The 27,242-nt window shown below is 50.7% G+C and overlaps 1 protein-coding gene across 7 annotated transcripts in view; it reads left to right on the top strand.

The window, feature by feature from the left end:
- Positions 1-27,242, top strand: part of SPTAN1 (spectrin alpha, non-erythrocytic 1) — a 97,418-nt gene that overhangs the window by 63,837 nt on the left and 6,339 nt on the right. For 2 of the 7 annotated variants that reach the window (XM_053282664.1, XM_053282666.1), the window contains 18 exons: positions 920-1,023; positions 1,178-1,340; positions 2,280-2,294; positions 5,901-6,032; positions 10,073-10,210; positions 11,905-12,009; positions 12,466-12,674; positions 13,077-13,197; positions 14,439-14,560; positions 15,939-16,071; positions 16,815-16,913; positions 18,545-18,704; positions 19,064-19,140; positions 19,262-19,471; positions 20,369-20,665; positions 22,606-22,718; positions 23,430-23,447; positions 25,400-25,462. In XM_053282664.1, coding sequence (XP_053138639.1) covers positions 920-1,023; positions 1,178-1,340; positions 2,280-2,294; positions 5,901-6,032; positions 10,073-10,210; positions 11,905-12,009; positions 12,466-12,674; positions 13,077-13,197; positions 14,439-14,560; positions 15,939-16,071; positions 16,815-16,913; positions 18,545-18,704; positions 19,064-19,140; positions 19,262-19,471; positions 20,369-20,665; positions 22,606-22,718; positions 23,430-23,447; positions 25,400-25,462 — 2,279 coding nt within the window. The remainder of the gene's footprint in view (positions 1-919; positions 1,024-1,177; positions 1,341-2,279; positions 2,295-5,900; positions 6,033-10,072; positions 10,211-11,904; positions 12,010-12,465; positions 12,675-13,076; positions 13,198-14,438; positions 14,561-15,938; positions 16,072-16,814; positions 16,914-18,544; positions 18,705-19,063; positions 19,141-19,261; positions 19,472-20,368; positions 20,666-22,605; positions 22,719-23,429; positions 23,448-25,399; positions 25,463-27,242) is intronic. The other 5 variants (XM_053282667.1, XM_053282670.1, XM_053282668.1 and 2 more) reach the window with 3 other exon arrangements.

Here is a 27,242-nt window from a genome sequence, read left to right on the forward strand (position 1 = left end):
AGTTTTCCCAGTGCAGTTTCTTGAAAATGTCAGTGGCGGCGGGGACTGTATTTCTGTGGCTGCCCTAGGTAATATACAGATGAAGCAGCCGCTAAGGGATTGTAGACCAGGGCTTGACAAATCCCAGGCGCCAGGAAGCCATGGTGCCTAGACAGTGACGACAAATATTTATATACCACTTTTCAACCAAAAGTTCCCAAGGTGCTTGAGAGAGAGAGAGAGAGAGAGAGAGAGAAATAAAATGGCTCCCTGTCCCAAAAGGGCTCACAATATAAAAAAAAGAAACAGAAGATAGACACCAGCAATAGCCACTGGAGGGGTGCGGTGCTGGGGATGGATAGGGCCAGTTGCTCTCCCCCTGCTAAATAAAGAGAATCACCACTTTAAAAAAGTGCCTCCTTGTTCAGTTAGCAGGGGCCACTGTGGCACCTAAACCAGGGGTTCTCAACCTGTGGTCCTCCAGACATTGCTGAACTACAACTCCCATCATCCCCAGCTACAGCTTATTGTGGCTCGGGATGATGGGAGTTGCAGTTCAGTAGTGTCTGGAGGACCACAGATAGGGAAACACTGACCTAGACTAAGGATACTCCGAGGTAAGGTTATTTAATAAAATCTGTATTTGTCCCACTAATAAAGCGGGGAAAGTGAAGCCCATTTACCTTCACACAATGTCCATCACTAAGTTTGGTAACTGTCAAATGCCCACTGTCTGGCTCCCAAATGTTTGGACCAGTTTCTAGATCCAAGGAAGATTTGTCAGTCAGTTCTTGGGAGAAACAGCAGTACGAGAATCAGCGATATTTATTTCCCTTATTTAGAGAGCACTTCCTTCATTTCCACATAGCTCTTGAGACTGGTCCTGTTGAATTTCCAGAGTATCTGAGTTTTCCCAGCGTGCAACTTCTCTCTCATACAGGAGGAAAAGATTGCAGCCCTCCAGTCTTTTGCGGATCAACTGATTTCCGCTGACCACTATGCGAAAGGGGTCATTGCCAACCGACGGAACGAGGTGCTGGACAGGTTAGTGTCTCTACTTAATTTCTGAAGAGGGTTTGAGTCCCACTTGGGAGCTGGAAGGTCCTTGGGAGACACTTCACATCTTTTGACTGGTTTTGACGCACAAAGTGTCTTGCGTATTCCCTGTCATTTCACCGAGGGCTTTTTCACCTGCCAGGTGGCGCCGACTAAAAGCTCAGATGATCGAGAAGAGGTCAAAGCTCGGAGAATCACAGACTCTCCAGCAGTTCAGCCGAGACGTCGATGAAATTGAGGCTTGGATCAGCGAGAAGCTCCAGACTGCGAGTGACGAATCGTATAAGGATCCCACCAATATCCAGGTGACTGATTACCCCGCGAACGGCTCGTGCAGGTGTGGTCTTGTCCTGTTACCGATGACGGGATTTCTAGGGAGACTGAGATCAGCTGAGAGCAAAGCATTGCCTGGGGTTAATTTCTGCAGAGGGGGGAGAAAATGCAAGTGTATTCATGCCTTCCCTCATAATGAAAGCATGTATTGTACTTGTGGGTGCTGCAATAGGAGATTTGAAGCGAATCTTGGACCAGGTTGGATGGCCTGTTGGCTGATGGTTCCCCTGCACACGGTGGAGGCAACAGCCTCCAACCTGCCCTGCCTTCAGCCTGATTTCCCCTCAGGGGTGCAGTAGTCTAAGTAGGCCCAGGTGTGTCAAGTCCAGCACGCATAGGCTCCGAGTGGTTGGTCCGTTTCCCAGGTAACAGCCGGAAATCCACATGCAGCCAAGCCTATATTCTTGGGGTTTCATTTCATGCACATACAGCCTTTTGCAACATCACGTCCCACATGTGGGATGGCTACTGATATCAGAGGTGGGGCCGGCACGTTGGCTGGGAGTCGAGGGAAGCCACCCTCTAGCAGCCTGCCATGCTTGGCCCACTGGGCAACCTCTGTCCAGTTCATCCCAACATCAGTTGATATTTGATTAACACCCCCTGGCTTATTAATTACAGAATTAATGAATTCTGTGGCACGTGTTGAAACCCCAGGGTCCTCTTCCCCACCACCGCCCATAACAAAATTGTGATTTATTACATTACATTCCGCTACCCCCCCCCAAAAAAAATCCATCTTGCATCCAAGCTCTGCTTGCAGTTCTCAGACGCAGAACTTAATCAGTTTTTAATCGCTTTTTAAGACGGCAGAAAAATCTGCCCTTTTTTTCTTTTCTTGTTAAGTGCCATTGTTTGGATCAGTATCAAAATGCACTGATCTCTCCTTCTTCTCTCAATCTGTTTTGTAGCTTTCCAAACTGCTGGTAAGTTTTACTGGTGTGGCTGGGCTTGCCTTGGTCTGTGTGTGCCCCTCCACACCAAGTCCTTGTGGGCAAAAGGTCTGCTCGTGTCGAAGTCTGTTTCATCCACTCACTCACCCGTCCATCCATTCATTCGTTGAATGTCTTGTTTTTGCCATTCGGAGGCCATTTTGTACTACTCACTGACCGCCATCTTGGTGTCGCTTTGACCCACTGTTGCGTGCGTGTGGGTGCGTTGTTTATTTTTTTTCTTTCCCGCACCCACCCTTGTAATGCCTCTTCAGCATCATACATTAACTTTTTTTGTTTCTACAGCCGTGTTCTGCATGATCTGTTTATTGAGCTGGTGCATTGCTGGCCCTTTTAAAGAGGGCATTTAATCCAGGAGACGCTAGCAGGGAGGGGAGTCTTGCTCAAGCAAGTGATCTTGTTGGAAGCTTCCGCTTGCTCCTGTCTCACTTTTAAGCCTCCTTCAGAGGTCTCGATCCTCCTCGGGGAGTAGAGGAAAGAAACACTTCCTGCACAAGCCAAGATGCTAGCACGAAGGTCGCAGTGGGAAGCTCCTCTTTTGCCTTTTCGTTCTCTGGAGCCAGGGCTTCCCGACCGGGGGTTGCTGAACTACAACTCCCATCGTCCCCTGCTGAAGTTGGCTGGGGATGCTGGGGGTTGTAGTTCAATGGCAGCGGAAAAGCCAAGGTTGCCTACCCCAGGATCATAGGAGGTCATCTAGGCAAGCAGGGCAGGCAGAGGAATAACCGTCCGCCTGTCTCTGGCCATCGACGGGAGGGAACGGTCATTTGTCCCCGCGTCTGAATTGGGCCTTGCCCCTGAGATGGACCACCAGAGGGCCTTCTTCCCTGCACTCCCCAGCCTTGTTCATCTGATCGGGCGGATCAAAGCACCGGGGAAACCTGCAAGCCGGTGCTAGGCTGGAGAGGGGAAAGTGTGCGGTCCCAGACGTCAGCAGTAGCTCTTCTCCAGTATAAAGAGACTCAGGCAGACTCCTTGATGGCAATGCACTCGTGCTTCCCGTGTTATGTTTTTCTTCCGCCCTGCTCTGGAGGGGGGCATGTTTTGGTCACGTGTCGGATGTTACTAGCATTTTCAGTTGGCATTTGATCGAGAGTGTCTTGTGGGGTGGGGTTTTTTTTTTTTTGTTTTGTTTTTGGTGTCCTTTCATTTATGCTTGCGGTGTGCAAATGCATGTCCCGTATCCCGCTTTCATCCATGCCTTCTAACTCATGTCTCGTTCCTTTTGTTTTGTTGTGAGGCTGGGGGCGGGGGGGCGGTGTTGTGACTTTTTCAGCCACCTCAAATGGCTATGTTTGCTGTGTGGTGTGAGTCGGTGAGCCGAGTTCCTGTATGAGTTTGTGAGGGTCAGCACGGTCCAATAGAGATGGGGAGAAGCATAAGGGCAGCCTTGTTGGATCAGGCCCAGATCCAGCAGACTGTTTCCTGCAATGGCGCACCAGATGACTCTGGGAAGCCCACAGGCAGGAGTTGAGGCCATGCCCTCTCTCCTGCTGTTGCTCCCCTGCAACTGGGATTCAGAGGCATCTTGCCTCTGAGGCTGGAGGCTATCAATGACTAGTAGCCATTGATAGATCTGGTCTCCATGAATTTGTCCAAGCCCCTTTTTAGAGCCATCCAAGCTTAGTGGCCATCACCACGTCCCGTGGCAGAGAATTCCATAGATTAATAATACACTGTGTGGAAAAGGACCTGCTTTTGTCGGTCCTGAATTTCCTGGCCATCAGTTTCATGGGATGGCCCCATCCATCATGCTGCCCTGCTGGAGCCCCAGTAATCTGCCACCTGAAGCGACTGCCTCAACATGCCTCATGGAAGGACCGCCCCTCTATGTAAGAATAAGAAGTTGCAGGACCTGTAACTTGGTGGTTATGGGCCCGTGAGTTTTGCATGTGAAAGGTCTCAGGTTCAGGCTCCAGCACTTCCAGTTAAAGCAAGGGTCCTCAAACTGGGGTCCCTAGGTGGTGTCGGACTACAAATCCCATCATCCCCAGCCACAATGGCCTTGGGCGGGGGGTAATGGGAATTGTAGTCTGACACCTGGGGAGCCCAGTTTGAGGACCTCTGAGTTAAGATCAGAAAAGGCCTTAACCACTGAGCCTTGGAGAGCCTCTACCAGTTGGAGTAGATAGTACTGAGCTTGACGGGCCAATGCTCTGCCTCTGGATTAAGGCCGTCGATGCATAGATTATGGGCAGGGGCCCATAATCTCAATGCCTTGCATGCAGAAAGCCCTAGATTCCATTTCCAGCATCTCCAGTTAAAAGACTCTTAGGTAGAGATCTGGGAAAGATCATGGAGAGTAAGTGCCGGTCAAAGTTAACAATACTGGGCTAGTTGGACCGTTATTATTATTTTGTTATTATTATTTTTACATTTATATCCCGCTCTTCCTCCAAGGAGCCCAGAAGTACTATACACTTGAGTTTCTCTTTCACAACAACCCTGTGAAGGCGGTTAGGCTGAGAGAGAAGTGACTGGCCCAGAGTCACCCAGCTAGTTTCATGGCTGAATGGGGATTTGAACTCGGGTCTCCCCGGTCCTAGTCCAGCACTCTAACCACTACACCACGCTGGCTCTCACTTTGACTCTGTCTAAGCCAGCAGCATATGTCCATGTGGCAAGTGGCACATTCACCAGCCCCCTTAAAAGCACATCTCCGGCTCATTACCAGGGCACTCTGGCCGATGGGACATAGAGGAACGTGCACTTTTAAGTGTAAAGAGTTAATGTGTCTTGCATCTCAGATTAGTTGCCTTTAACTCTCTGCCTCTTACATTGCCGTTCTGTTCTCTGCATTCATAAGCCCTTATGAGAACAGCTGATATCAGCCCAAGCCTTTTGGGAAGAGAGCTGCTTTAAGAGCCCAGAGTTGTACAGATCCTCAGATCTGCCTTTTTGTCTGGAGTTTCAGAAGGGGCGAGGCTGTTGGTCTGTCAAACAGCAGCCGCTTATAGGAAGATCCTTTCAGATACTCTAGAGCAGTGGCTTCCAACCTGGGTTCCTCCAGATATTGCTGAACTACAACTCCCAGCATCCCCAGCCACAATCAGTTGTATCTGAGGATGATGGGAGTTGTTGGTTCAGCAACATCTGGAGGAACCCTGGTTGGGAAACACTGCTCTAGAGTTTTGTGACCCCTTTTCAGGTTAAAAATACCGTATTTACCTGATTCCAAGACTAGGTTTCCCCCCAGTTCTTTGATGTCAGAAATCAAGGGATTGTCTTGATTTCTCCTCTTCCTTTTTGGGCCAATATAATATACAGGGTATAACCTGTATTTAACATCTGTTTTTTAAGAGGGTCGTCTTAATGAGTTGTCTTCTATTCGGGTAAATACAGTATCCAAGTTCCCTGCAAGTAGATTTGCCCGTAGGAGTAATAAGTGGGAATGCAGTAGAGTATACATTATTAATAACTGAGAGGGAGCATAGACTGGCTTGAAATCCTGCCACTTTGGGAGAGTCACAGTGTTGTGGCTTCTGCTCACTCACGAAGATCTCGCTTTCCCCCGTCCATGAGAATAATCCAGGCGTCTTGGTCCCGTTGTTCACGGGCTGCTCTTTTTGTGACCTTCAGAGCAAACACCAGAAGCACCAAGCCTTTGAAGCAGAGCTCCACGCCAACGCAGACCGGATCCGTGGAGTCATCGATGTGGGGAATTCGCTCATTGACCGCGGAGCTTGTGCCGGCAGCGAAGATGCCGTGAAGGTGGGTTTTGCCATCCCAGGCAATACGGTGTCGCAAATCCCCCCCGACAGCAATAAACTTAGGAAAGCGTCCTCATATCATCAAAGTTTTTGTTTTAACAGAAGTTTAAAATGCCAACTTCTATTAAATAAATGGAGTGTTGCGCATGGCGCCAGGGATACACATTAATTGTAACAACCCTGCTGCCTATTCAGGTCATCTGGGGAGGCCCGGTTGCTGGTTTTTTTAAATTATTATTATTATTTATTTTTACATTTTTATACCGCCTTTCGTTAAAAGGAAACCCCAAGGCGGTTTACAAAAATTAAAAACATTTAAGTTGCCACCAGCTCAGTTGGTGGCGACTTAAAACCAGGCCTTTTCTAGAGTTGCCCTGGGGACTCTAGAACAGTGTTTCTCAACCTTTTTGGAGTCAAGGACCGCTAAATTCTTCCTGTGGAGTTTCAAGGACCACTACATTGCTGATTATTAAAGAAACACTTAATATCAATCAATTAATTAAATCAAAGTGAAATTAATTAAAATGAATTTAATCAAAATTTAACTTTTGAAGTTCTAGCAGGCCAAGATATTAAAATAAAATAAATTGAATTAAAAATTCTAATAAAAAATACAATAAAATCTGTACAAAATACATAACAATAAAATGCATTGTTCTTTAAATAAAATGCTTCCTCTCCCTGCCGCTTCCCACCCCCCCTTCCGCCCCTTTGTGTGGCCTGTAATGCAGTTAAACAGGATTGCTGGAGAAGCACTGTACTGAACTTCTTCAAGGAAAATAGTGGATCTCCAGGACTAGGGGGAATCATGCTGTCAGAGCAGACTGCTCCACACTTTCCTTCCAAGGAGCAATCTGCCCCTAAGGCAGGACTGACTACACTTGTGGACCGCAAATCTCGGGAATCTGAATGACTTCAGTAAACAATTACTGTAGTGGTCCTTTTAAAAAAGATATAGAAATCTAATCTAATAGTTTTGACAGGTTTTTCTAGCAGTGGGGGTTTTTTTAGGGTTGTTTTTTTGTTTTGTTTGTTTTTAGAGGGGAGGTGTTCTGAGACTAAAATTTGCATTGAAGCCAGTTCCTTGGACCTGGAACTGTTATCCGTTTCAGATGTGTGAAGAGCTGTGTTCAGGGAAGAGCACTCTGCACATGGTCAGAGGTGCCCATATTCCAGGATTGCACTCTGGCTCAAATTAAGAACTGAGAGTTCCCCTCCTGCCCAGGTCTTTTTTTGAGCTAGGACTTCACTCCAAAATCTGTTTTTATTGCCAGAGTTAGCTCATGTGAAGTAGTAATACATACGAGACTGCCTCTGAGCATTCAGAAATTCCCCTCCCCTCCCTCCCAAATTGTTAACTACCACTTACTCTTCAGGGGTAAGAACTCTTCAGGGTAAAACTTAAGGGGCAGAGCTCCAGGTTAAAGAGTATTGCTTCCAAGCTAGCTTGTGACCTGGTACTTCCTTTCTTCCGTGGCGACTTTTCTGTTGAGGTTTTGTTCCTGAGCATGCAACACCCTAGCAGTCCGTTCCCCACCGCTTTCCCCCCTCCCTTCCGCCCCAGTCCATTCTCCGTTGTTCCGGAGGTCCCTGTCCTCCGGCAGCTTGCCCTCCCCATCCCCCGGCAGCGCTTTCTTTCCCTGCTGGGCTCTCTTCCTCCCCGACATTTTTGCCCACCCACCTCCTCTGCCAGGGCTGCCGTTCAGCTGACTAAATGTCTTTGTGTGGGGGTGGGGGTGGGGTGAGCCTTCTATTCACCCACCCCTGGCGGCGGCGGATACAAGAGTGACGGCGTGGCCTTCTGCCTGGCCCAGCGTCACTTTCCAACGGCGAGGTGCACCTGCGCAGTTAATAGACTTAACGGCGCAGGTGTGCCTTGCAGCCATGCCGTCGCTCTTGTATCCGCCACCGCTGGGGGTAGGTGGGTGGATAGAAGGCTCACACCACCACCACCCCCACACACAGACATTTAGTCAGCTGCATGGCAGCCCTGGCAGAGGAGGCGGGCGGGCAAAAATGGCGCAGAGGGAGGGAGCCCAGCAGGGGAAAAAAGCGCTGCTGGGGGATAGGGAGGGAAAGAAAAGTGCCGCCGGGGGTGGGTAGAAGGCTTGTGCACACACACACCCCACACAGAGACATCTACTCGGCCACATGGAAGTGGCGGACACTGGGAGAGGCAGGCGGGCGGGCAAAAATGTCGGGGAGGGAGGGAATCCAGCAGGGAGAGAAAGCGCTGCTGGGGGGCGGGGAGGGAAAGCTGCCAGTGGCAGGAGGAGGCACGGACCGGCACTCAACTCGTCGCGGACCGTCACCGGTCCGCGGACCGGCAGTTGAGAAACACTGCTCTAGAATGCACTTTGTAATGAAATGAGAGTTTCCCCTTCTCTGAAAGTTTTTAAGAAGGACTTGAAAACATACCTGTTTAGCCAGGCTTTGAGTTTATAGTTTTAAAGCTTAATGTTTTAATGGTTTTTAGATTGTGAACCGCCCAGGGATTTCCTTTGTATAGGGTGGTGTATAAATGTACTAAATAAATAAAATTGGAATTGGACATTACAGTGCCCAAACCTAGGTCACGATTTAAATCAGCAGCATATTCTTTCGCTGCCCAATTTAGACTCTCCTGCAGATGTTGGACTACAACTCTCCAAAGAGAGCTGGTCTTGTGATAAAATAAAGTTGTGCTATTGAGTTGGTGTTGACTCCTGGTGATCACAGAGCCATGTGGTTTTCTTTGGTAGAATACAGGAGGGGTTTACCATTGCTGCCTCCTGCGCAGCATGAGATGATGCCTTTCAGCGTCTTCCTATATCGCTGCTGCCCAATATAGGTGTTTCCCATAATCTGGGAAATATACCAGCAGGGATTTGAACCAGCAACCTCTTGCTCCCTAGGCAAGTTACTTCCCTACTGCGCCATTAGGTGGCAGCAAGAATTAATTTGCTAAACAGGATCTGCCTTGGTTTGCATTTGAATTGGAGACTACATGTTTAAGATATTCCCCTTGGGGCGGGGGGGGCGCTCTGAGAAGAGCACCTGCTTGATTGTGTGCAGAAGGTTCTAAGTCCCCTCCCTGGCAGCAGCTCCAAGATAGGGCTGAGAAAGACTCCTGTCTGCAACCTTGGAGAAGCTGCTGCCAGTCTGTGTAGACCAGGGATTCTCAACGTTGGGTCCCCAGATGTTATTGGACTTCAACTCCCATAATCCCCAACCAAAGGCCACTGGGGCTGGGGATTATGGGAATTGAAATCTAATAACATCTGCGGACCCAACGTTGAGAATCCCTGGTGTAGACAATACTGAGCTAGATGGACCCGTGGTCTGACTCGGTTTAAAAGTGCAGCTTCCTATGTTCTGATCATCCCTGACTGTTGGCCACTGGTATGGTGGGAGTTGTAATCCAATCACGGCTGCAGGATGGAGTTGTGCAACCCTGCTTGAGCAGTATCCAAATCTCACCGCACTTTTGCGAAGCCTGATGTGAATTTTATTGATTTATACATCTCATCTTATTACTTTATTATTTTCTCTGTGTCAACCACTTTGGGGACTTTTGTTGAAAAGCGGTATATAAAATACCCTTCGCGGTTGCTGGGGTCAAGGACAGTTGTTTGTTTGTTATAGTCCAATTTCTTTAGCACCTTTTGTCAAACTTCTCCCAAGACAGTTTACAAAACTTAAAACTCCATAGAACTCCATAAAAGCTATAATTGGCCTTACGATGTGTGAGAACAGATTCTCTTACTTGCCTCTTGCCCACTGAACTGGTCTTTAAATATCTGGCTTCCGTTATTTCATCTTGCATTTCTGGGATGGCCCCTGGCCAATATAACAATGGAACCCAACTTCCCCAAGCTAATCATGCTTTCATAGCATGGTTGCCGGGAGCCGAGTCTGACTCACCCCAGGCGAGTGGCTGTTGACCACCACGCCTGACCCTCCCGTGTGGCCACGCCAGCACAAGCTGCCTCGTCTCCCCAGGTTTCCATCCCTGAGCAGCCTTGGCCTCACTTTTGAGTCCCTTTCTGTTCCTCCCCGCAGGCCCGCCTGGCTGCCCTGGCCGACCAGTGGCAGTTCCTGGTGCAGAAGTCGGCCGAGAAGAGCCAGAAACTGAAGGAGGCCAACAAGCAGCAGAATTTCAACACGGGGATCAAGGACTTTGACTTCTGGCTTTCCGAGGTAGCCCCAACCCCCCTGGACCGCTGCTCTCACATTCAGATGGCAGCATCTTCTGGAAAAAACATTGCTTGGTTATGGGAGATTTGCTTGTTTTCCCCTGCCGTTGGAGTTGCTCCTCCCACTTGCTCTAGTGGGCGGGGCTATGTTAATTAGAGTTGTCTGACCCGGGAGTCCCCAGATGTTGGGAGTACAACTCCCCTCATCCCCTGCCATTGTGGGTGGAGATGATGGAAGTTGCAATCCAACGTCATCTGGAGGCAGAAGGTTGGGAACCCTGGTCCAGCCTAGGGACGAAGCCCCTTCCAGTTCCAGCCCTGCCTTGCTCCAGAGACGGAGGCTGACTTTTCTTTCCCCCACCTCGCCTGAGTTAGATAGCTGGGATGGGGACGGAGTGGTTATAAACTTGCCCATGCAGCTCTCCCCAGCAACACTCGATAGGTTTTGAAATCAGTGGCCGTCTCTGCTTCCGGTTGGGGAGAGGAGGCTTGATTGCACTGAGCATTTCTTCAGGAGGGAAGGAGGATCATGGCCAGAGACACCAGGAAGGAAGGTGTTTTTCAGTCCTTCTGGAGAAGGAAAAAGTGTTCCCGAGGCTTGAGATGCATATATGAGGTGCGATGGGAACAGGAAGAATAGATAAGATATAAATACATGGTTTGGTTTGGTTTAGGATGCTTATCAGCCACTCTCAGAGCAGCTTACAAAATAAAACAATGAAAGATACGTTAACGACACTGAAAAAATGCAATAACATTTCAACTCTGCAGCAATCAGATTCCAGCATAAAACCAATCAGTCTAAAAGGCAAACGGAAAAATCGGGGAGGTGGGGTTGATTAAAAAAATTCTTTTAAAATAATTTTGAAATAAACACATTGTCAATGCAAAGGGAAATTGAGAATTATTGAGAATTAACATTGAGAATTATCATTGAGTATTAACTGATCACAGCAAAGTGTCGCACATAAGTGATATGCCACACAGACGAGAATTGTTAAGAAGGCCCAGTGGATATATCCTGTGTGGGTGGGTCATCAAGAGGTCCATCAGATGGCATGGGAATAAAAAGGGTTTCCCCTGACACTGAAAAGAAAAGAAAATGGGAGCAGTACCAGGCCAGCTCCTCTAGGGAGGGAATTTCAAAGGCCAGGTTACTGCCGTTGAAAAGGTCCTCTCTGGCCCCTGCCTACTTTACTTCAGATTGCATGGAGCAGGGCAGAGTTTACCTGTTTGCATAAAGGTTAAAAGATGAGGCATTAACTTCCACACATCAAAGCCCGCACCAGCAACACCTTCATCCTCTAGCACAGGGATTCTCAACGTTGGGTCCCCAGATGTTATTGGACTTCAGCTCCCATAATCCCCAATCAAAGGCCACTGGGGCTGGGAATTATGGGAGTTGAAGTCCAAAAACATCTGAGGACCCAATGTTGAGAACCTCTGCTCTAGCAGAGCGAAAGAGAGGGAAGAGAAGACTGTACCATCGAGTCGGTGTTGACTCGTAGCGATCACATAGATTTGTCTCTCCATGTGATTTCCTTGGTAGAATACAGGAGGGGTTTTCCAGTGTCTCCTCCCTCACAGTATGAGCCTTCAGCACTTTCCTGTATCCCTGCTGCCTAATATAGGTGACTACAACTATCTTTACTAAGCATGACGAAGAACGGAGCCGTGCTTTATTCTTTTCTTCACCAGGTGGAAGCATTGCTTGCCTCCGAAGATTACGGGAAGGACCTGGCCTCTGTGAACAATCTCCTGAAGAAGCATCAGTTGCTGGAAGCAGACATCTCTGCGCATGAGGTAAAGTATCTCGCACGTAGATGAGGACCTCTTCTTACCAATGAATCTGTGGCGTTATTCCTTGCTAGTTTTGAGCAACCTCGAAACCTACACGGGAGTTTCTTTGGCTCCTTCAGAATGGCTGTACTTCAGCATCCCCATCAACCAAGTTAGGGGATTTGGTGGGTTCGGGGGCAATTTCCAGAGGTCAGGGGACGATTTTTTCTATTTTTTACTGTATTTTGCAGTCCTTCTGCAGCCTAACCCCCTGTTTTCAGTGCCTTCCTATTGCTTGTCAACCGCGAATTCGCCAACCGCGGTTTTCCAGGAACGGAACGTATATGCTTAGCTTGCTTTTCAGTCTCCCAAGGTAGCTCACCGCAATTAAAAACACACAGCGCTGTTAGCGCTAGGGAGCCAAAGTGCTCTGTCTTCCCCGGCCCCCACCCCTTCTTGACTTCTTTGGGGTGTTTCCAGGACCGCTTAAAAGATCTCAACGGCCAGGCCGACAGCCTGATGACCAGCAGTGCTTTCGACACCTCCCAAGTGAAAGACAAGCGCGACACGATCAACGGGCGTTTCCAGCGGATCAAGAACATGGCAGCTGCCCGCCGGGCCAAGCTCAACGAGTCCCATCGCCTGCACCAGTTCTTCCGGGACATGGACGACGAAGAGTCCTGGATCAAGTACGTGACGCCAGACATTGACGGCCCAGCAGAGTCCGTGGCTGCATCTGCAGATGATGATGGGGATGTTCTTCTCCTCCCCCAGTATAGGAGGCTATCCCTTTAAGACGGGTGGTCTAGTCCTCTTCCTCCCAATAGATAGGGCTGAATGCAAATTAGGCAAGGTCCCAGAGTGCTCTGTGTTTACCTGAATCCAAGACTAGATTCTCCCCCCGCCCCCCCAGTTATTTCATGTTAGATCAGGGGGTCATCTTAAATTCAGAGTCCCTTTGGGGTGAATACAGGTATAGCCTGTATTAAATTCTATTTTTTAAGGGGCCCATCTTAAATTCAGAGTTGTCTTGTATTTGGGTAGATACGGTATTTCTTCTCTCTCTTTCTCTCCCCCACCTTGGCGTTCAGAGAGAAGAAGCTGCTAGTTAGCTCGGAAGATTACGGCAGAGACCTGACTGGAGTTCAGAACCTGAGGAAGAAGCACAAGCGCCTGGAGGCCGAGCTGGCAGCACACGAACCCGCCATCCAGGTAGGGAGGCCCAGGATGTGGCATTCATGGGAGGGGAGGGGCGCGACCCCGTGTTCCCAGGGATTCCTAGATGTGGTTGACTACAACTCCCATAATCCCCAGCCAGAGGCCATTGAAAGTGAGGATGCTGGGAGTTGTAGTCCACAACATCCTCTCTGGAGCACAGCCACTGTTTGGCCTGATCTTGGATTCCAGGTCTGTTAGAATACTTGTGTAGTTCTTGTGTGCTCTCAGCTGGAGAACCCAGAGGTGGGACAGTCTAGAGTTCCTACAGAACAACTGCTTGCATATTCTTGGCCGAAAATGGACTTGGAATCAAAGAGGCAAGCTTTTGTGCATCTGTATGTGTCCTGGGTCACTTTTGATGCTATCTGTGCCCTTGAAACTGGAGATCAGGAGTGACATGCAGGAGGCTCAAGGCATGGGAGGGGATCTGGCTTTGTGGCAGCAAGCATGCATTCTCCCCTTTGCTAAGCAGGGCCTGCCCTGGTTTGCATTTGAATGGGAGACGACATGTGTGAGCACTGGAAGATCTTCCCCTTCAGGGATGGGGCCACTCTGGGAAGAGCATCTAAGTTCCAAGTTCCCTCCCTGGCAGCATCTCCACGATAGGGCTGAGAGCGATTCCTGCCTGCAACCTTAGAGAAGCCGCTGCCAGTCTGTGTAGACGATACTGAGCTAGATGGACCTATGGTCTGACTCAGTATAAGGCAGCTTCCTGTTTTGTTTTGTTTTTCCCCCCCGGGGATGGGGGACATTTTAGGACCAGGATCTGTGCAGGTTTGGAGTAAGCTGTCTCTTGGCCATTGGAGGCCCACAGCCCATCCCTTACTGGTTTTTGAGCCTGTAGCCAGACATTTCAAATCTGTCTCCTGTGAAGTTTTTTCTTCGTGAAAACAAAGATTCTCCGAGTTCTGTGGTGTACGGCGCAAATGTCGCATGTGCCCTTTCCAACTCTTAGCCCCCTTGGAGAACACCTGTGAATCCGAGTTGCGCTCCTGGCGACGGGGAAACGCTTTGCAGTCCTACAGGGCACGATTCACCTTGCCGCGATGCAGAATTCACAGAGAGCCTGTGGAGACGGGCTTTTAAGTTTTTCCAGCCCGTCCGGGCTGATAACGCCCGGGGCTGCAAGGGAGAAGGGGCAGAGCTGTTTGCGGGGGCAGCAGGATGAGGCCGGGGTCAGCCCCAGTGTGCAGGGGCAGCCTTGGCAAGCTCCGCCCCTTTCTCCACTTGCCCAGGGCGTGCTGGACACAGGGAAGAAGCTGTCGGACGACAACACCATTGGCAAGGAGGAGATCCAGCAGAGGCTGGCCCAGTTTGTGGACCACTGGCAGGAGCTCAGGAAGCTGGCTGCTGCCCGGTGAGTGGCGGGGGGAGCGCCTGGTTGGGCGGGGGGGAGAGCTAGGGAGAGGGAGCCCAGAGCCCAGCAGGTGGCGGCCGGTGGCGGAAGGGAGCGTGGCAGCTGGGGGCGGGGCGTGGAATGTTGGGCGGCATGATTGACAGGTGGGAGGGGTCCTGAAGCAGGACAATGGGAAGACGGACGCTCCCTGGGAGAGGCTGATGGAAGGAAGAACGCTGGTTGATTATTTATTTATTTGTTTTGTTTGGGAATACTTCTATGCCGCCCCAAACGTGCGTCTCTGGGCGGTCTGCAATGAAAATCATTTACATCATTAAATTCAAGGAACGATTAAAATCATTTCAAAGATGGAAAACGTTTTAAGCCCCCATATTAAAAATTTTAAACTAGACATCTAATTAACAGCCGGGGGTGGGTGGGGATGAAGGCGTCGTAAGTCAGGGGTTCCCAACCTGTGGCCATCCAGATGCGGTTGAGCTTTGACTCCCATCACTCCCAGCTTCAATTTGCTGTGGCTGGGCATGATGGGCGTTGTAGTTCAGCAGCATATGGAGAGCCACAGGTTGGGAACCCCAGTATAAGTCATTCGTTAGAAATCCCCTGCTAACGGAGCAAGGAGGCACCTTCTTAAAGTGGGGATTCTCTTTATCGAGCAGGGGGAGAGCAACTGGCCCTCTCCGTCCCCAGCACAGCATCCCTCCAGTGGCTGTTGCTGGTGTCTCTCTTTATGTTTCTTTTTCGATTGTGAGCCCTTGGGGGGCAGGGAGCCATTTTATTTATATCTACATGCTAGGTGGGTGGGAGCCATTTTATTTATATCTACATGCAGATATATCTTTATCTACATGTAGATATATCTTTATCTTTATCTACATGTAGATATATCTTTATCTAGATATATACCCGCCCCCCTTATATCTCTATAAGGTGGGAGCCATTTTATTTATATCTACATGCACGGCTTTGGGAACTCTGAAAAACGGTATATAAATATTTGTCCTAAACATTATTTTATTTGTTTTATTAGCTGGCTGCCAGTTTCTGGCATCATATATCCTAAATACTCTTTTAAGGCAGTTATGCATTCTGGTCCACCTGCGTTCTAAATATATCCCATCACGTGTTCATGTCCTGATCCTGCACAGGCAGGTACATGCCGGGAGGACCCTGCTGATCTCTCTCGTTCAGTAGATGGTGGCAGCTATTTATTTTGCAGGGAGCGCTCAGTAGTTGACCCCTGAGAGTCAGAGCCTTGGGTGGAACCCCGGGTATGTCACACGGGCCCTTTTATGAGAGAAGAATGCATTGCTTTGGAAATAAGGAATGAAGCCGCAGAGGACCAAATAGCATTCATTTTCCCTCTGTGCTTCTGTGTTAGCGGTCAGCGGCTGGAGGAATCCCTGGAGTACCAGCAGTTCGTGGCGAATGTGGAAGAGGAGGAGGCTTGGATCAATGAGAAGATGACGCTTGTGGCCAGTGAGGATTACGGCGATACCCTTGCTGCCATCCAGGTGAGCAGGAGCAGGTGGCCATTTGATACTTACATTTTTGGTCTCCGCCTTTCTCCAAGGAGCTCAGAGTGGCCTACATGGGGCTCCCTCCTCACCTGATTTAAACCTCGCAACGAGGAGAGCTGGTCTTGTGGTAGCCGGCATGAATTGTCCCCTTTGCTAAGCAGGGTCCACCCTGGTTGCATATGAATGGGAGACTACATGTGTGAGAGCACTGGAAGAGATTCCCCTCAGGGGATGGAGACACTCTGGGAAGAGCAGAAGGTTTCCAGGTTCCCTCCCTGGCAGCATCTCCAAGATAGGGCTGAGAGAGATTCCTGCCTGAAACCTTGGAGAAACCGCTGCCAGTCTGTGTAAACCAGGGCTGCTCAACTTCGGCCCTCCTACAAATGTTGGCCTACAATTCCCATAATCCCCAACTCTTGGCCACTGTGGCTGGAGATTATGGGAGCTGTAGTCCAAAAACAGCCGCGGGGCTTAAGTTGAGCAGGCCTGGTGAGGCAGGACCAATGGTCTGACTCAGTAGAAGGCATCTTCCTATGTCCCTAAGCTTGTGAGGGAGATTAGGCAGAGAGAGAGAGAGAGAGAGAGAGTGTGTCCCTTGTTCCAGGTCACCCTTTACACTTTTCATCAGAGCGGGGCTTTGAAGCCCAAGAAGTCCAACCACCATGTCTTCCCAGCACAGGAAGCTCTGTGCCCCCCAACCTCTCCTTCCAGCATTTGTGAATGTGCCTTTCTTGCAGGGCTTGTTGAAGAAGCACGAAGCTTTTGAAACGGATTTCACTGTGCACAAGGACAGAGTGAACGACGTCTGTGCGAACGGTGAAGACCTCATTAAGAAGGTGAGCGGGATCCCAGGGTGGCTTTGTAGGCAGAGTCTTTGTAGGCATTTCTTAGAAGACTGTTTGCCGAGTCTGAGGCCACGGCTGTGGTGAGGAGGTGGTTGTTAGACGAGGATGGCAGCCTTGACCCTTTTGTTCTCCCATGGAGTTTTAACTCTTTGGGATATTAATTCATGGGATCAGTTCGCGATCCCTTGTGCCAGTCCTTTTTAATACATCTTAACTAAACAACAAGACCTTTGGGCTTTTATTAGGCCTGTCCCCCAGCGGAAGAAGCCTTTGCTGATTGATCAAAGTGTGTCAGTTGGTTATTTCAAAGCTGTGTACATTTACCGATGAAAAGAGGCATTCTTAGCGGCTGGAGTCAAGGACATCTCTGTGGGTTCTCCTCCTCCCGTGCTCCTAGGCAGGACTATGTTGCTTAGCTAAAAGAGCAGGAGCCTCCTAAAGCCCGAGGAGCAGAGCGTCGCTCCAGTTCTTTCTCCTCATCTGAATACTCTTTTCCCCCCAGTACATTCCCTCTGTTTTGACCTTCTTCAGCCGCTTCTCTTTCTTCTTTATATATAATTCACTAAGGCTAATCCCATGTGTGGCAGCTCTCGCGAGAGTTCAGAGAGCTGCCGGATAAGATGGCAACGGTGATGGGCAGGGGGGACGGAAATGGTAGTGGCAGTTGGCCGGCTGGCCAGCGGGCCCGGGCGTCAGTGGCTGGCCAGTGGCCGGCTGGCCAGGGAAAAGATAGCGCCGCAGCCGGGCAGAGAAGCTAGGGGCGGCGGGTGGTCAGAGAGGAAATGGCGCCGGTGGGTGGAGGGAGGAAGGAAATGGCAGCGGAGGCGGGCGGCCAGGTGGGAAAACAACGGCGCCAGCAGGCAGGAGGGGGGAGAAGGTGGGGGGAGGCGAGTGAAAACGGTGACGACGGCAGGGGGAGGGGAAGGAAGGAATCAGCGGGCGGGGGCAGGCGTTCTGCGCCTGGCCCAGCTAGTTCCCTTTATTACTCTAACCTTTCTTAACGTCTACCTTAAAATGAATAAATAACCCTCTTTTGGATTTTCATTGCTTCTTACCGATACTCTTCCCCACCGCCCCCGGGGAAATGGCAGGGCGGCTTCCCCATGGCAACCAGGGCCCCGGGATCACCGCCAATCACTTCTTTGCAGGCCACTAAAGCGCCGTCCGGCAAGGCCCCCGACACCCTTCAGGGCCACGAAACTCTGCCATTTTTGTGACTTGCATTTTGAAAATAGCCTTTTCAAAGTTCTCAGTTAACTGGATCACTTTTAAAAGGCTCTTTTAAAAATGTATGTAATAAAAACGGCAGAGGCGTGCGCCATCTGACACGAGGCATTCCCTCTTCGCTCTTAACGCAGGGTTGCCTGGTGAGTTGATCAAAAGGTTTTTAATCAATTAATTGACCAAAGTTTGTAGCCCGAGTTCTCATAGGACTGCTTACCTCCCTTTCCAAAGGCGCACAGCTTCCATACGTGTCCCCAGGTAGACTTCTGATAGTTGTATAGAGTCCCATATGAAATAAACCAGCCATGCTGGATTCGTGATCCCAAGGAAGGAGGAAATGGCTAACTCATCTCAAGAGCAACATGCCCATCTACCCCACCCCGCCCCTTCTTCTTCAGAACAACCACCACGAAGAGAACATTACGGCAAAGATGAAGAGCCTAAGGGGCAAAGTGTCTGACCTGGAGAAAGCCGCAGCCCAGAGAAAGGCCAAGCTGGACGAGAATTCCGCCTTCCTCCAGTTCAACTGGAAAGCCGACGTGGTGGAATCGTGGATAGGTAGGCGCTGGGTCTATCTATACAACCCCCATCGTCCCCTGCTACATTTTATTGTCGATAGTGCTGGACTACAACTCCCATCGTCCCCTGCTACATTTTATTGTGGCTGAATGATGGGAGTTGTAGTTCAGCGACATCTGCCAGACCACAGGTTGGGAACCTCTGTTGTAGACACTGATTGGGCTAGATGGACCCCTGATGTTCCCAAGCCCCCAAAGCCTCCCGCTCAGACCAGGAACGGAGGCGGATGAAAACACAAAGACGCGGTGTTAAATGTGGCACCTGGCTCCAGGCGCTCTCGATGTGAGGACGGGGAAGCGTGAGCCTTGGATTTATTCTCTGCCTTGATCTTCCTCCAGGCGAGAAAGAAAATAGCCTCAAGACAGATGACTACGGCCGAGATCTCTCTTCCGTGCAGACGCTCCTCACCAAACAGGTTGGTAGGCGCCGGGGAGTTGAGCTGGCGGGCAGAGCCCTCCAAAGCAAGACGTGGGCCCAGTCCCTGACTTAAACGCAGCCCGTCTTACCCGGATCTCTTCCTCCCTTCGCTCTTCCAGGAAACCTTTGACGCCGGCCTCCAGGCATTCCAGCAGGAAGGGATTGCCAACATCACCACCCTGAAAGACCAGCTCCTGGCAGCCAAGCATGTCCAGTCCAAAGCCATTGAGGCCCGGCACGCAGCCCTCATGAATCGCTGGAACCAGCTGCTGGCCAACTCCGCAGCCAGGAAGAAGAAGCTCCTGGAGGCCCAAGAGCATTTCCGGAAGGTGAGCTCAGGGGACCATGCAGAGCAGGAGAGGCTCGTCCAGTCCACTGTTCCCTGATGTTGTGGACTCCCAACTCCCATAATTCCCAGCTAGCGGCCGTTGTAGCTGGGGGTGCTGGGAGTTGGAGTCAACAGCGTCTGGTAACACTGGTCCAGTCCACCGTTCCTAGTCCACTCTCCCCCTGCAAACTGGCTGGTTGGTCTCCTCTTTCCACCGACAGAACAGAGCTTCACACTGTGCTAGCGGCCCCGACTAACTGGGCAAAGAGGCACCTTTAAAAAGTGGTGGTTCTCCTGGATTCAGCAGCGGGAGAGCAACTGGCCCTCTCCGCCCCCAGCTCAGCATCCCTCCAGTGGCTGTTGCTGGTGTCCACCTTATGTTTCTTTTTTCGGTTGAGAGTCCATTGGGGACAGGGCGCCATTTTATTTATTTACTATTTCTTTGTGTAAACCAGTTTGGGAACTTGTGTTGAAAAGCCATATATAAATATTTGCTGCTGGTGGTGGTCTTTATTTATATAGCAACATCCATGTAGATGATGCTTCACCAAGCAGGAGAGGCCAGGTGTTTGCCCCGAGGGATTCTCAATCTATTGATGCAAGGGAGACCACAGAGAGAGGGAAGGGGAAACAGAAGCAGGGCAGAACTCTTGCAGATGTTGGACTACAACTCCCATCATCCCTATTGGCCACTGTGGCTGGAGAAGATGGGAGTTGTAGTCCAGAAAATAAGTTCTGCAGCCCTGGTGTAGGGGTATGAGGTCCCCCCTTCCCTTTTCTGCCAAAAGAAAGGGAGATTATTTTCCTTGCTGTGAGGATGGGAGAACCTTGTGGGGAGAATGGCTTCCTGCTTGCTTCAGTCTCTTGCTCTGACCTGGACTGTCTTCGTCTCCCTCAGGTTGAAGATCTGTTCCTGACCTTTGCCAAGAAAGCGTCGGCCTTCAACAGCTGGTTTGAGAATGCAGAGGAGGACCTGACAGACCCCGTGCGCTGCAACTCACTGGAGGAGATCAAGGCACTGCGAGAGGCGCACGACGCCTTCCGCTCCTCGTTGAGCTCCGCCCAGGCCGACTTCAACCAATTGGCTGAGCTGGACCGTCAAATCAAGAGCTTCCGGGTCGCCTCCAACCCGTACACCTGGTTCACCATGGAAGCTCTGGAGGAGACCTGGAGGAACCTGCAGAAGATCATCAAGGTAACTTGCCCCTAGTCCCCTGTTCCGAAATTCCTTCTCGGACAGCGAGCTCCCCAGAGAATGTTGCTCCCAGATGCGGGGAGAGTCTTCTCTCAAAAACCCGAGATGATTCCACATAGACTTTCTGTTGACTAATATGAAAATATATTAGTCTCCTTGTGTTTGAATTCGTTCTCTCATTCTGCTGTCCCATTTTTTGAGCAGCAAGGCTTTTAAAGGCTTGCCTCATTTAAATGGCCCCGCCCTTTAGCACAAGTGGGCGGAGATAACCCACTGTGGAGGCCCTGCTTCACCAGCAGAGAATGTTTATTTCACACCCTCCCAACTCATCATATCTGGTCTGCCGCTCAACGCCAACACATTATCAAGCACTTAGATCAGAGGTCCCCAGCCTTGGGTGTCCAGATATTGGACTACAACTCCCGTCATACTTGTAGTTGGGGGTGATGAGAATTGTAGTCCAACAGCATCTGGGATCTAAGACTAGGAGCCCCTGAGCAGATGGAGCCAATGAATTTAGATTGCTGGGGGTTTGGTTTTTTTTTATAGGTAGACCATACGGGGCTCTTAGACAGAGGACAAGAGAAGAAAGAGAAAGCAGGCACTAAGGGACAAGCATAATGGCTGGAAGTATTGGCTGTAGTGATGAAGCAGGGAGTAGTGGTTAGCGTGTCCATCTAGGACAGGGGTGGGCAAACTGGGCCCTCCAGCTGCAGCTGAACTACAATTCCCATCATCCTCAGCCCCAGTAAATTGGCTGGGGGATTATGGGAGTTGCAGTTCAGCAACAGCTAGAGGGCCGGAGTTTGCCCGCCCCCGAAACGGAAGTACAGATCTCCATTCATTTATGAGCTCACAGGGTGACCTTGGCATGATCACGATCTCTCGGTCTAACCTACCTGGCAAGATTGTTGTGAGGCACATGGGGTGAGGGGTGAGGTTTGGCCCAAGTTCTCTGAAGAAAGAACAGAATCAAAAGAGAAGAAGCCTTTTCTCCTACATCTCCCATCAAGCTCGGAGTGGCATATATGGGATTCCCAAGCAAACCGCCTCCCATCCAGGCTCTGAATCGGCCAGGCCTGCTTAATTTCAGGAAAGGGGCTGCATCGTGTGCCTTCAGGCCGTGCCCTGGGATCAGGGCTTGCATCGACACTCTGTCCCCCATTCCCCCCCCCCAGGCAGCCTAGCACCTTGGCGGAGAACCGTTGACGTTCTAAGCTATCCGGTTCCGCATGTAGCAGAACCCACCATACTTTCAGCCTGAGCTATGTCGCCTCGCCATGCAGTTTTGAGGCATTTGGCGCTAGAATATCAGCTGCCACCACCTGAGGAGATGTTCGGCCCTCACCCTGATCCCTCCAGCCTCTCAAGGTAGCTCCACTGTCTTGGCACTCCTTCCACCTTCACATGGGAATGGACAGTAGAACTGGCCACTCAGGATTAACCACCACCACGGGTTTGTTCTTGTTTGAAATCAATAGAACAATGCTCTCTTTTACACAGAGCTGCATAAAGCACGTCTCCCATCCAGTAGCAGTAACACTCCAACTGAACTAAACTATCTCCGATTCCTCTCCCAATCTGCACATGGAATCCTCCCCACCCAATTGCCACAGACTTCTCCTCCCAATCTGCATATAGAATCCTCCCCACCCAGTTGCCATAGACTCCTCCCAATCTGCATATGGAATCCTCCCCACTCAATCGCCACAGAATCCTCCCCCCAATCGCCACAGACTCCTCCCCCCAATCTGCATACATTCTGTAGCAAGCCCCCAGTATAACTTCCTACCTTACCACAAAGATCAATGCAGATCAGTATTTTCCAATTGAAATTCTAGAATGAAAGGACCCCCTGTGTTGTCACCTGAGCCCCCCCAGAGTGATCCCGGTTTTGCCAGAGAGTAATGGCGGGTCTTGTTTCTTTTCTCTCTGCACAGGAGCGTGAGCTGGAACTGCAGAAGGAGCAACGCAGGCAAGAGGAGAATGACAAGTTGCGCCAGGAATTTGCTCAGCACGCCAACGCTTTCCACCAGTGGATCCAGGAGACCAGGTGTGTGCTCTCGGATCTGGGTCGCCCTTGTGAGGGCAGATCTGTGAGGTTCAGTGGCTAGTACTGGGTTGGGAGACAGAGCCTTGCTTGGCCATCAAGTTAGCTGGGTGGACTGGGGCAAGCTACCCAGTCTTTACTTCCCTCTCAGTGAAGATGGGAAAAGGAGCAAGTGGCAGGATGCCCACTGGAAACTGATATAGAAGTCTAATAATGGAGGAATTGCACATAGCCAGGAGATAATATCTTGCCCTCCGCCCCCCCCCCCAAACCTGCTATTTTTCTGCACTCGCTATGTTGGGAATGTGGCTCAGTGGCAGAGCATCTGCTTGGCATGCAGAAGGTTCCAGGTTCCGTCCCTGGCAGCATCTCCAGGTAGGGCTGGGAGAGACGCCTGCCTGAAACCTCGGAGAGCCGCTGCCAGTCAGTGTACTGAGCTGCATCGACCAGGGGTCTGACTCAGTATAAGGCTGCTTCTGATTTTCCTATGAAGTACCGTTATAGATTCCAGCTTTCAAAGAGTTTGCCATTTAAGGCGTGGGCGTTAGAGGCGAGGATTTGGAAGGGGCTGCCCAGCCCAAGACTACCTTTGATTCAAATGTTGACATGTGAACAAAAGCTGCCTTTGCTAACCCGTGTCCTCTTCTCCCCCTCCCCAAACCCCCCCCCCCGCTTTCTCCTGCGGCCGGACCCTTGGACCCTCCCCATCTCCAGGACCTACCTACTTGACGGGTTAGTACGCCGCGATCTTTTGCAAAACGCCACCTTGCCGCGTGTGCCTCTCCCCGCCATTGCCTTGCTTGTGAGGACTGCGTCCGAAGCCGCCTCACGTGGGCCTCTGTGGCTGGCCGATGCGTGGGGCACTGCCCCATCTCCTGCCCCACACACAGGCAGTAGAACCCTGGGCAGGGAAAGAGAAGCCAGTCTTGTTCTCCCGGCTGCGAGCGGGGAAGCCCTCTTCTGACTAGGCCAGAGCTGTGCTTCCTCCTCCTGGGCCCCGAGGAGATCTCGAGAACCACATCCCGTGGAGATTTGGCCCCAGATTTGGCGGCGCTCGCAATTCCGACGCAGTCCCTTCTAGCAAAGCCGGTGCCTCCTCTTTACCTGTCAGGGTAACGAGCGCCCTTGACAGTCTCTTGAGATTTATTTAGCCAGTTCGCACCATTCCTCCGTTTCAGAGTGTGTCCCGTGTTGATGGTGCTGACATGTGTGCAGTCTTTGTGGTTTAGAATCTAAACTTGGCTGCTGCTTTTTCCCCGCTGCAACAGTTTCTCCTCTTGGCCACAGAGCTGGGGGTCACGGGATTTTAGCTCCCCCCAGTACAAAGTAGCTGTCCCTCCTGCGTTGTCCGTTAATGACCAAGAAGCCCCCAGTTCAGCCTTCAGGGCCGAACCTTGGGCTGACGCTCCTCCTCCTGCCTTCCCAGCCAGAAGTCAACTGGTGGTCATTCCCCATTCTGGTTTGGAGGCCGCCTGTGATTTGCTTCAGCCTAGAAGTGAGGAATTAGGAACTGGAGCCTGAGGTTTCGGGAGGGAGGCTCTGTGTGGGCCTGCCCGCCAAACCATGGTTCCGTTGTTCTGTCTGAACACAGGCTGTGTGTCCCTGATCCCAAACTCTGTTCCCTCTAAGCCTGAAGGCGTGCACATGTGCGTGCACTCACACATTGTCTCAGGTAATTTTAGCTCCCGCTCCGGTTGAATCGGGAAGGCCCCACTGTGAGCACACACTGCCTTGATACTGCCCCCCAGAACAAAACTCATTCCGCAGACATGAAACAGAATTGGAGAAAACATTGATCCCAAAGGAACAGGAGCGGGGCCATTCACACTTGACATCACCTGCTTTCTCATCAAGAGTATTGATCTCGGAGAAAGGGGCGTGTGAAGTAGACCTAACTGGGACCGCCGGATTAATTGCACGGTTAAACCCACATCCCTGGTGCAGGCTCCGGGGCACATTGCTTATGGGGGCTCAATCAACAGAAACGTTTGCTTTTGGCCTACAAATCGAAACCGGCTCTGCCCCGACAGAGAGCCCGCCTCTTGACTGGTGGTGTTGGTGGGTCCAGCTGGAATCTGCTAACCGCTTAAAAAAAAAAAAAAAATTGCTGCTGGAAGTGTGTGCCAGATTAATGTGGATAGTCCAGAAGTGGAGGGGAGCCATCTAATGAGTACTGCTCTCTAATGAGTATTGCCTCTGACATGGTGAGGGTTCAGTAGACCAGGGCTGCACAACTGTGTCTGGACTGCAGCTCCCATCATCACCAGCCTTAGTGGCCAAAAGCCAGGGATTCTGGGAGTTGCGGTCCAGCGACTGCAGGACGGCCAGAGTTAGACCAAGGGTGTCCTCCTGGATTTCTGCCAGAAGGCCAAGGATAGCGGCCCTCAGGATCACTTCTTTCTGTATCTAGGGGGCACAATTTAGACCAGGGGTTCCCAATCTGTGCTGCTCCAGACGTTGCTGAACTACAACTCGTGCCCAGCCGCAAGACGTTGTCGCTGGGGGTCATGGGAGTTGTAGTACAGCCGTCGCCCAGCTGCTTGCGTCTGCTGCTGCTTGTTTGCTGGCGCTGGCTTGGAGCCTGCTCCATTGTTGTGTTTGTGTGTGTGTGTGTGTTTGTGTGTGTGTGTGTGCTCTCCTTTCCCCGCCATCTGGAATTCACTTGGTTTCTTTTCTTTGAATAGCATAGCATATCGCCGTGTCATTCGTGTCTATCAGTATGAAGTTGGGGATGATCTGTCTGGAAGGTTTTTCTCCTTATTTCTCTTACCTCACTGTGTTATTTTTGTTTTCTTGACCAAACTGCACACTCCTAATTCCAACGGCTCGCTTTCCTTTTGGACTAACTGTCACTGCCGTGAGATGCTTTTGGCGGGGAGGGAGTGTTTCTCCCCCCGTGGTTGGCCCACCGCTTCCTGGCCCCAAACCATCCCGGGCGCAGGCTTGGGACCCTTTAAACCGGGGCTGACCGTCAGCCTTGACCCTCTGGGAGGGAGACTCGCCCGGACAACCCTGCCGCGTTGTCACGCAGGCGGAGTGATTCTGCAGCCAAAGCGCGTTTGAGCAACGAGCCCCTCGGCGGGCAGGGTGGGGTTGGGAGGAGAGAGGACACCGACTTCCCCGCAAGAACCCACATTTCACAGGCCCACAAAGGAAGAGCCGCTCACCTGCACGGTAGCCGAGACTCAATGCTCGTCCACAGATTTCCATTGTGATCTTGTTCCATGACTGCTTCAGGACAGAGGCTCTAAATCCCGTGTGAAAAACTGCTGCCTTACGAGCGAGGAGGGGGACCGCCGAGCAACTCGCCTTGGCCCGCACATCCCTCTGGAACCCGTCTTGGGTTTCCAGAGTTTGGTTTTGTGCCGCTTCCTTCCTCGTGCAGAAGTTGAAAACGAGCCACAATAAGTCAAACCTCACTCTAAAACAAAGCAAAACAAAAACGACCGTATTTACCCGAATAGAAGACGCCCCTGGATTTAAGATGCCCCCCTTTTTAAAATGGGTTAAATATAGGTTATACTATTTACCCATCCGGAAGAGGATCCTAAATTTAAGATGGCCCCCACAATTTCTATCATCAGATCACATGGAGGGACTAGTCTTGGATTCAGGTAAATACAGTATCTGATCCTTAAATTGCAGCTAAGTCTCCGTACCCCTCTGCCCCATAGGGGTACCAGAGGGGGGAATTCCTCAAAGATCACCCCCACTTGAGGTGATCTCTGGCCAGCCACTTCTGCATCCCGAAGCCAATCGCCCCACTTAAAGGGGTCTTCTGCCACGCCACCGGCGGTGGTGTCCAAAGCAAGCCAGTAGTTTTGTGAAGGTTTTCCACACCCCGTGTAAAGCCTCGCTAGAGCTCCTGTCGCTCATTGGCCAACCAAGCTCATCTCAAGCGAATCACTTGTGGTTTGTGTGTGTCGGGCACGGGGTGGGTGGGGGCGGCTCGCTCAGTCTATCGAGAAGGTGAGCGCTTTGGGTTTGGCATGAAGTGTTTTCTTAACGGCTTGTGGGAATGGGGCTGGAAATTAACGCCCAGAAGCTGCCAGCAAAGAAGCAGGGGGAGAGAAACTGTGTTCGGTAACAACCAGTATGACCCCTGAAGCCTTTCTGTCATTAGAAGCTGGCACAAAGGCCAGCAGAAAAGGTGTGGATTGACCGTAGAGCGGAGGAAATCTGTCGGATCAGTTCGCTATAGGATCAACTTTCCAGGGACTTCTAAAACATATTTTTACTACTACTATTACTAATCGTTTACATACCGCTTTTCAACAATCTTCTCAAAGCGGTTTACATAGAGAAATAAATAATACATAAATAAGAGAGTTGCCTGTCTGGAAAGGGCTCACAATCTTTAATTATACACAAGGTAGACACCAGCAGTAACCCCTGAAGTATACCCATTTTTCTTTATTTTAATAGCATCCTGCAGTTAGCAGGACAGTTAGGGATACGGTCTCCGAACTGTCTAGAATTCAGTGCCAAAATCCACCAGTGCGATTGAAATGAGCGTGGAAGACAGTG

This window comes from Hemicordylus capensis, chromosome 17, assembly GCF_027244095.1.
Source record: "Hemicordylus capensis ecotype Gifberg chromosome 17, rHemCap1.1.pri, whole genome shotgun sequence".
Lineage (NCBI taxonomy): Eukaryota > Metazoa > Chordata > Lepidosauria > Squamata > Cordylidae > Hemicordylus > Hemicordylus capensis.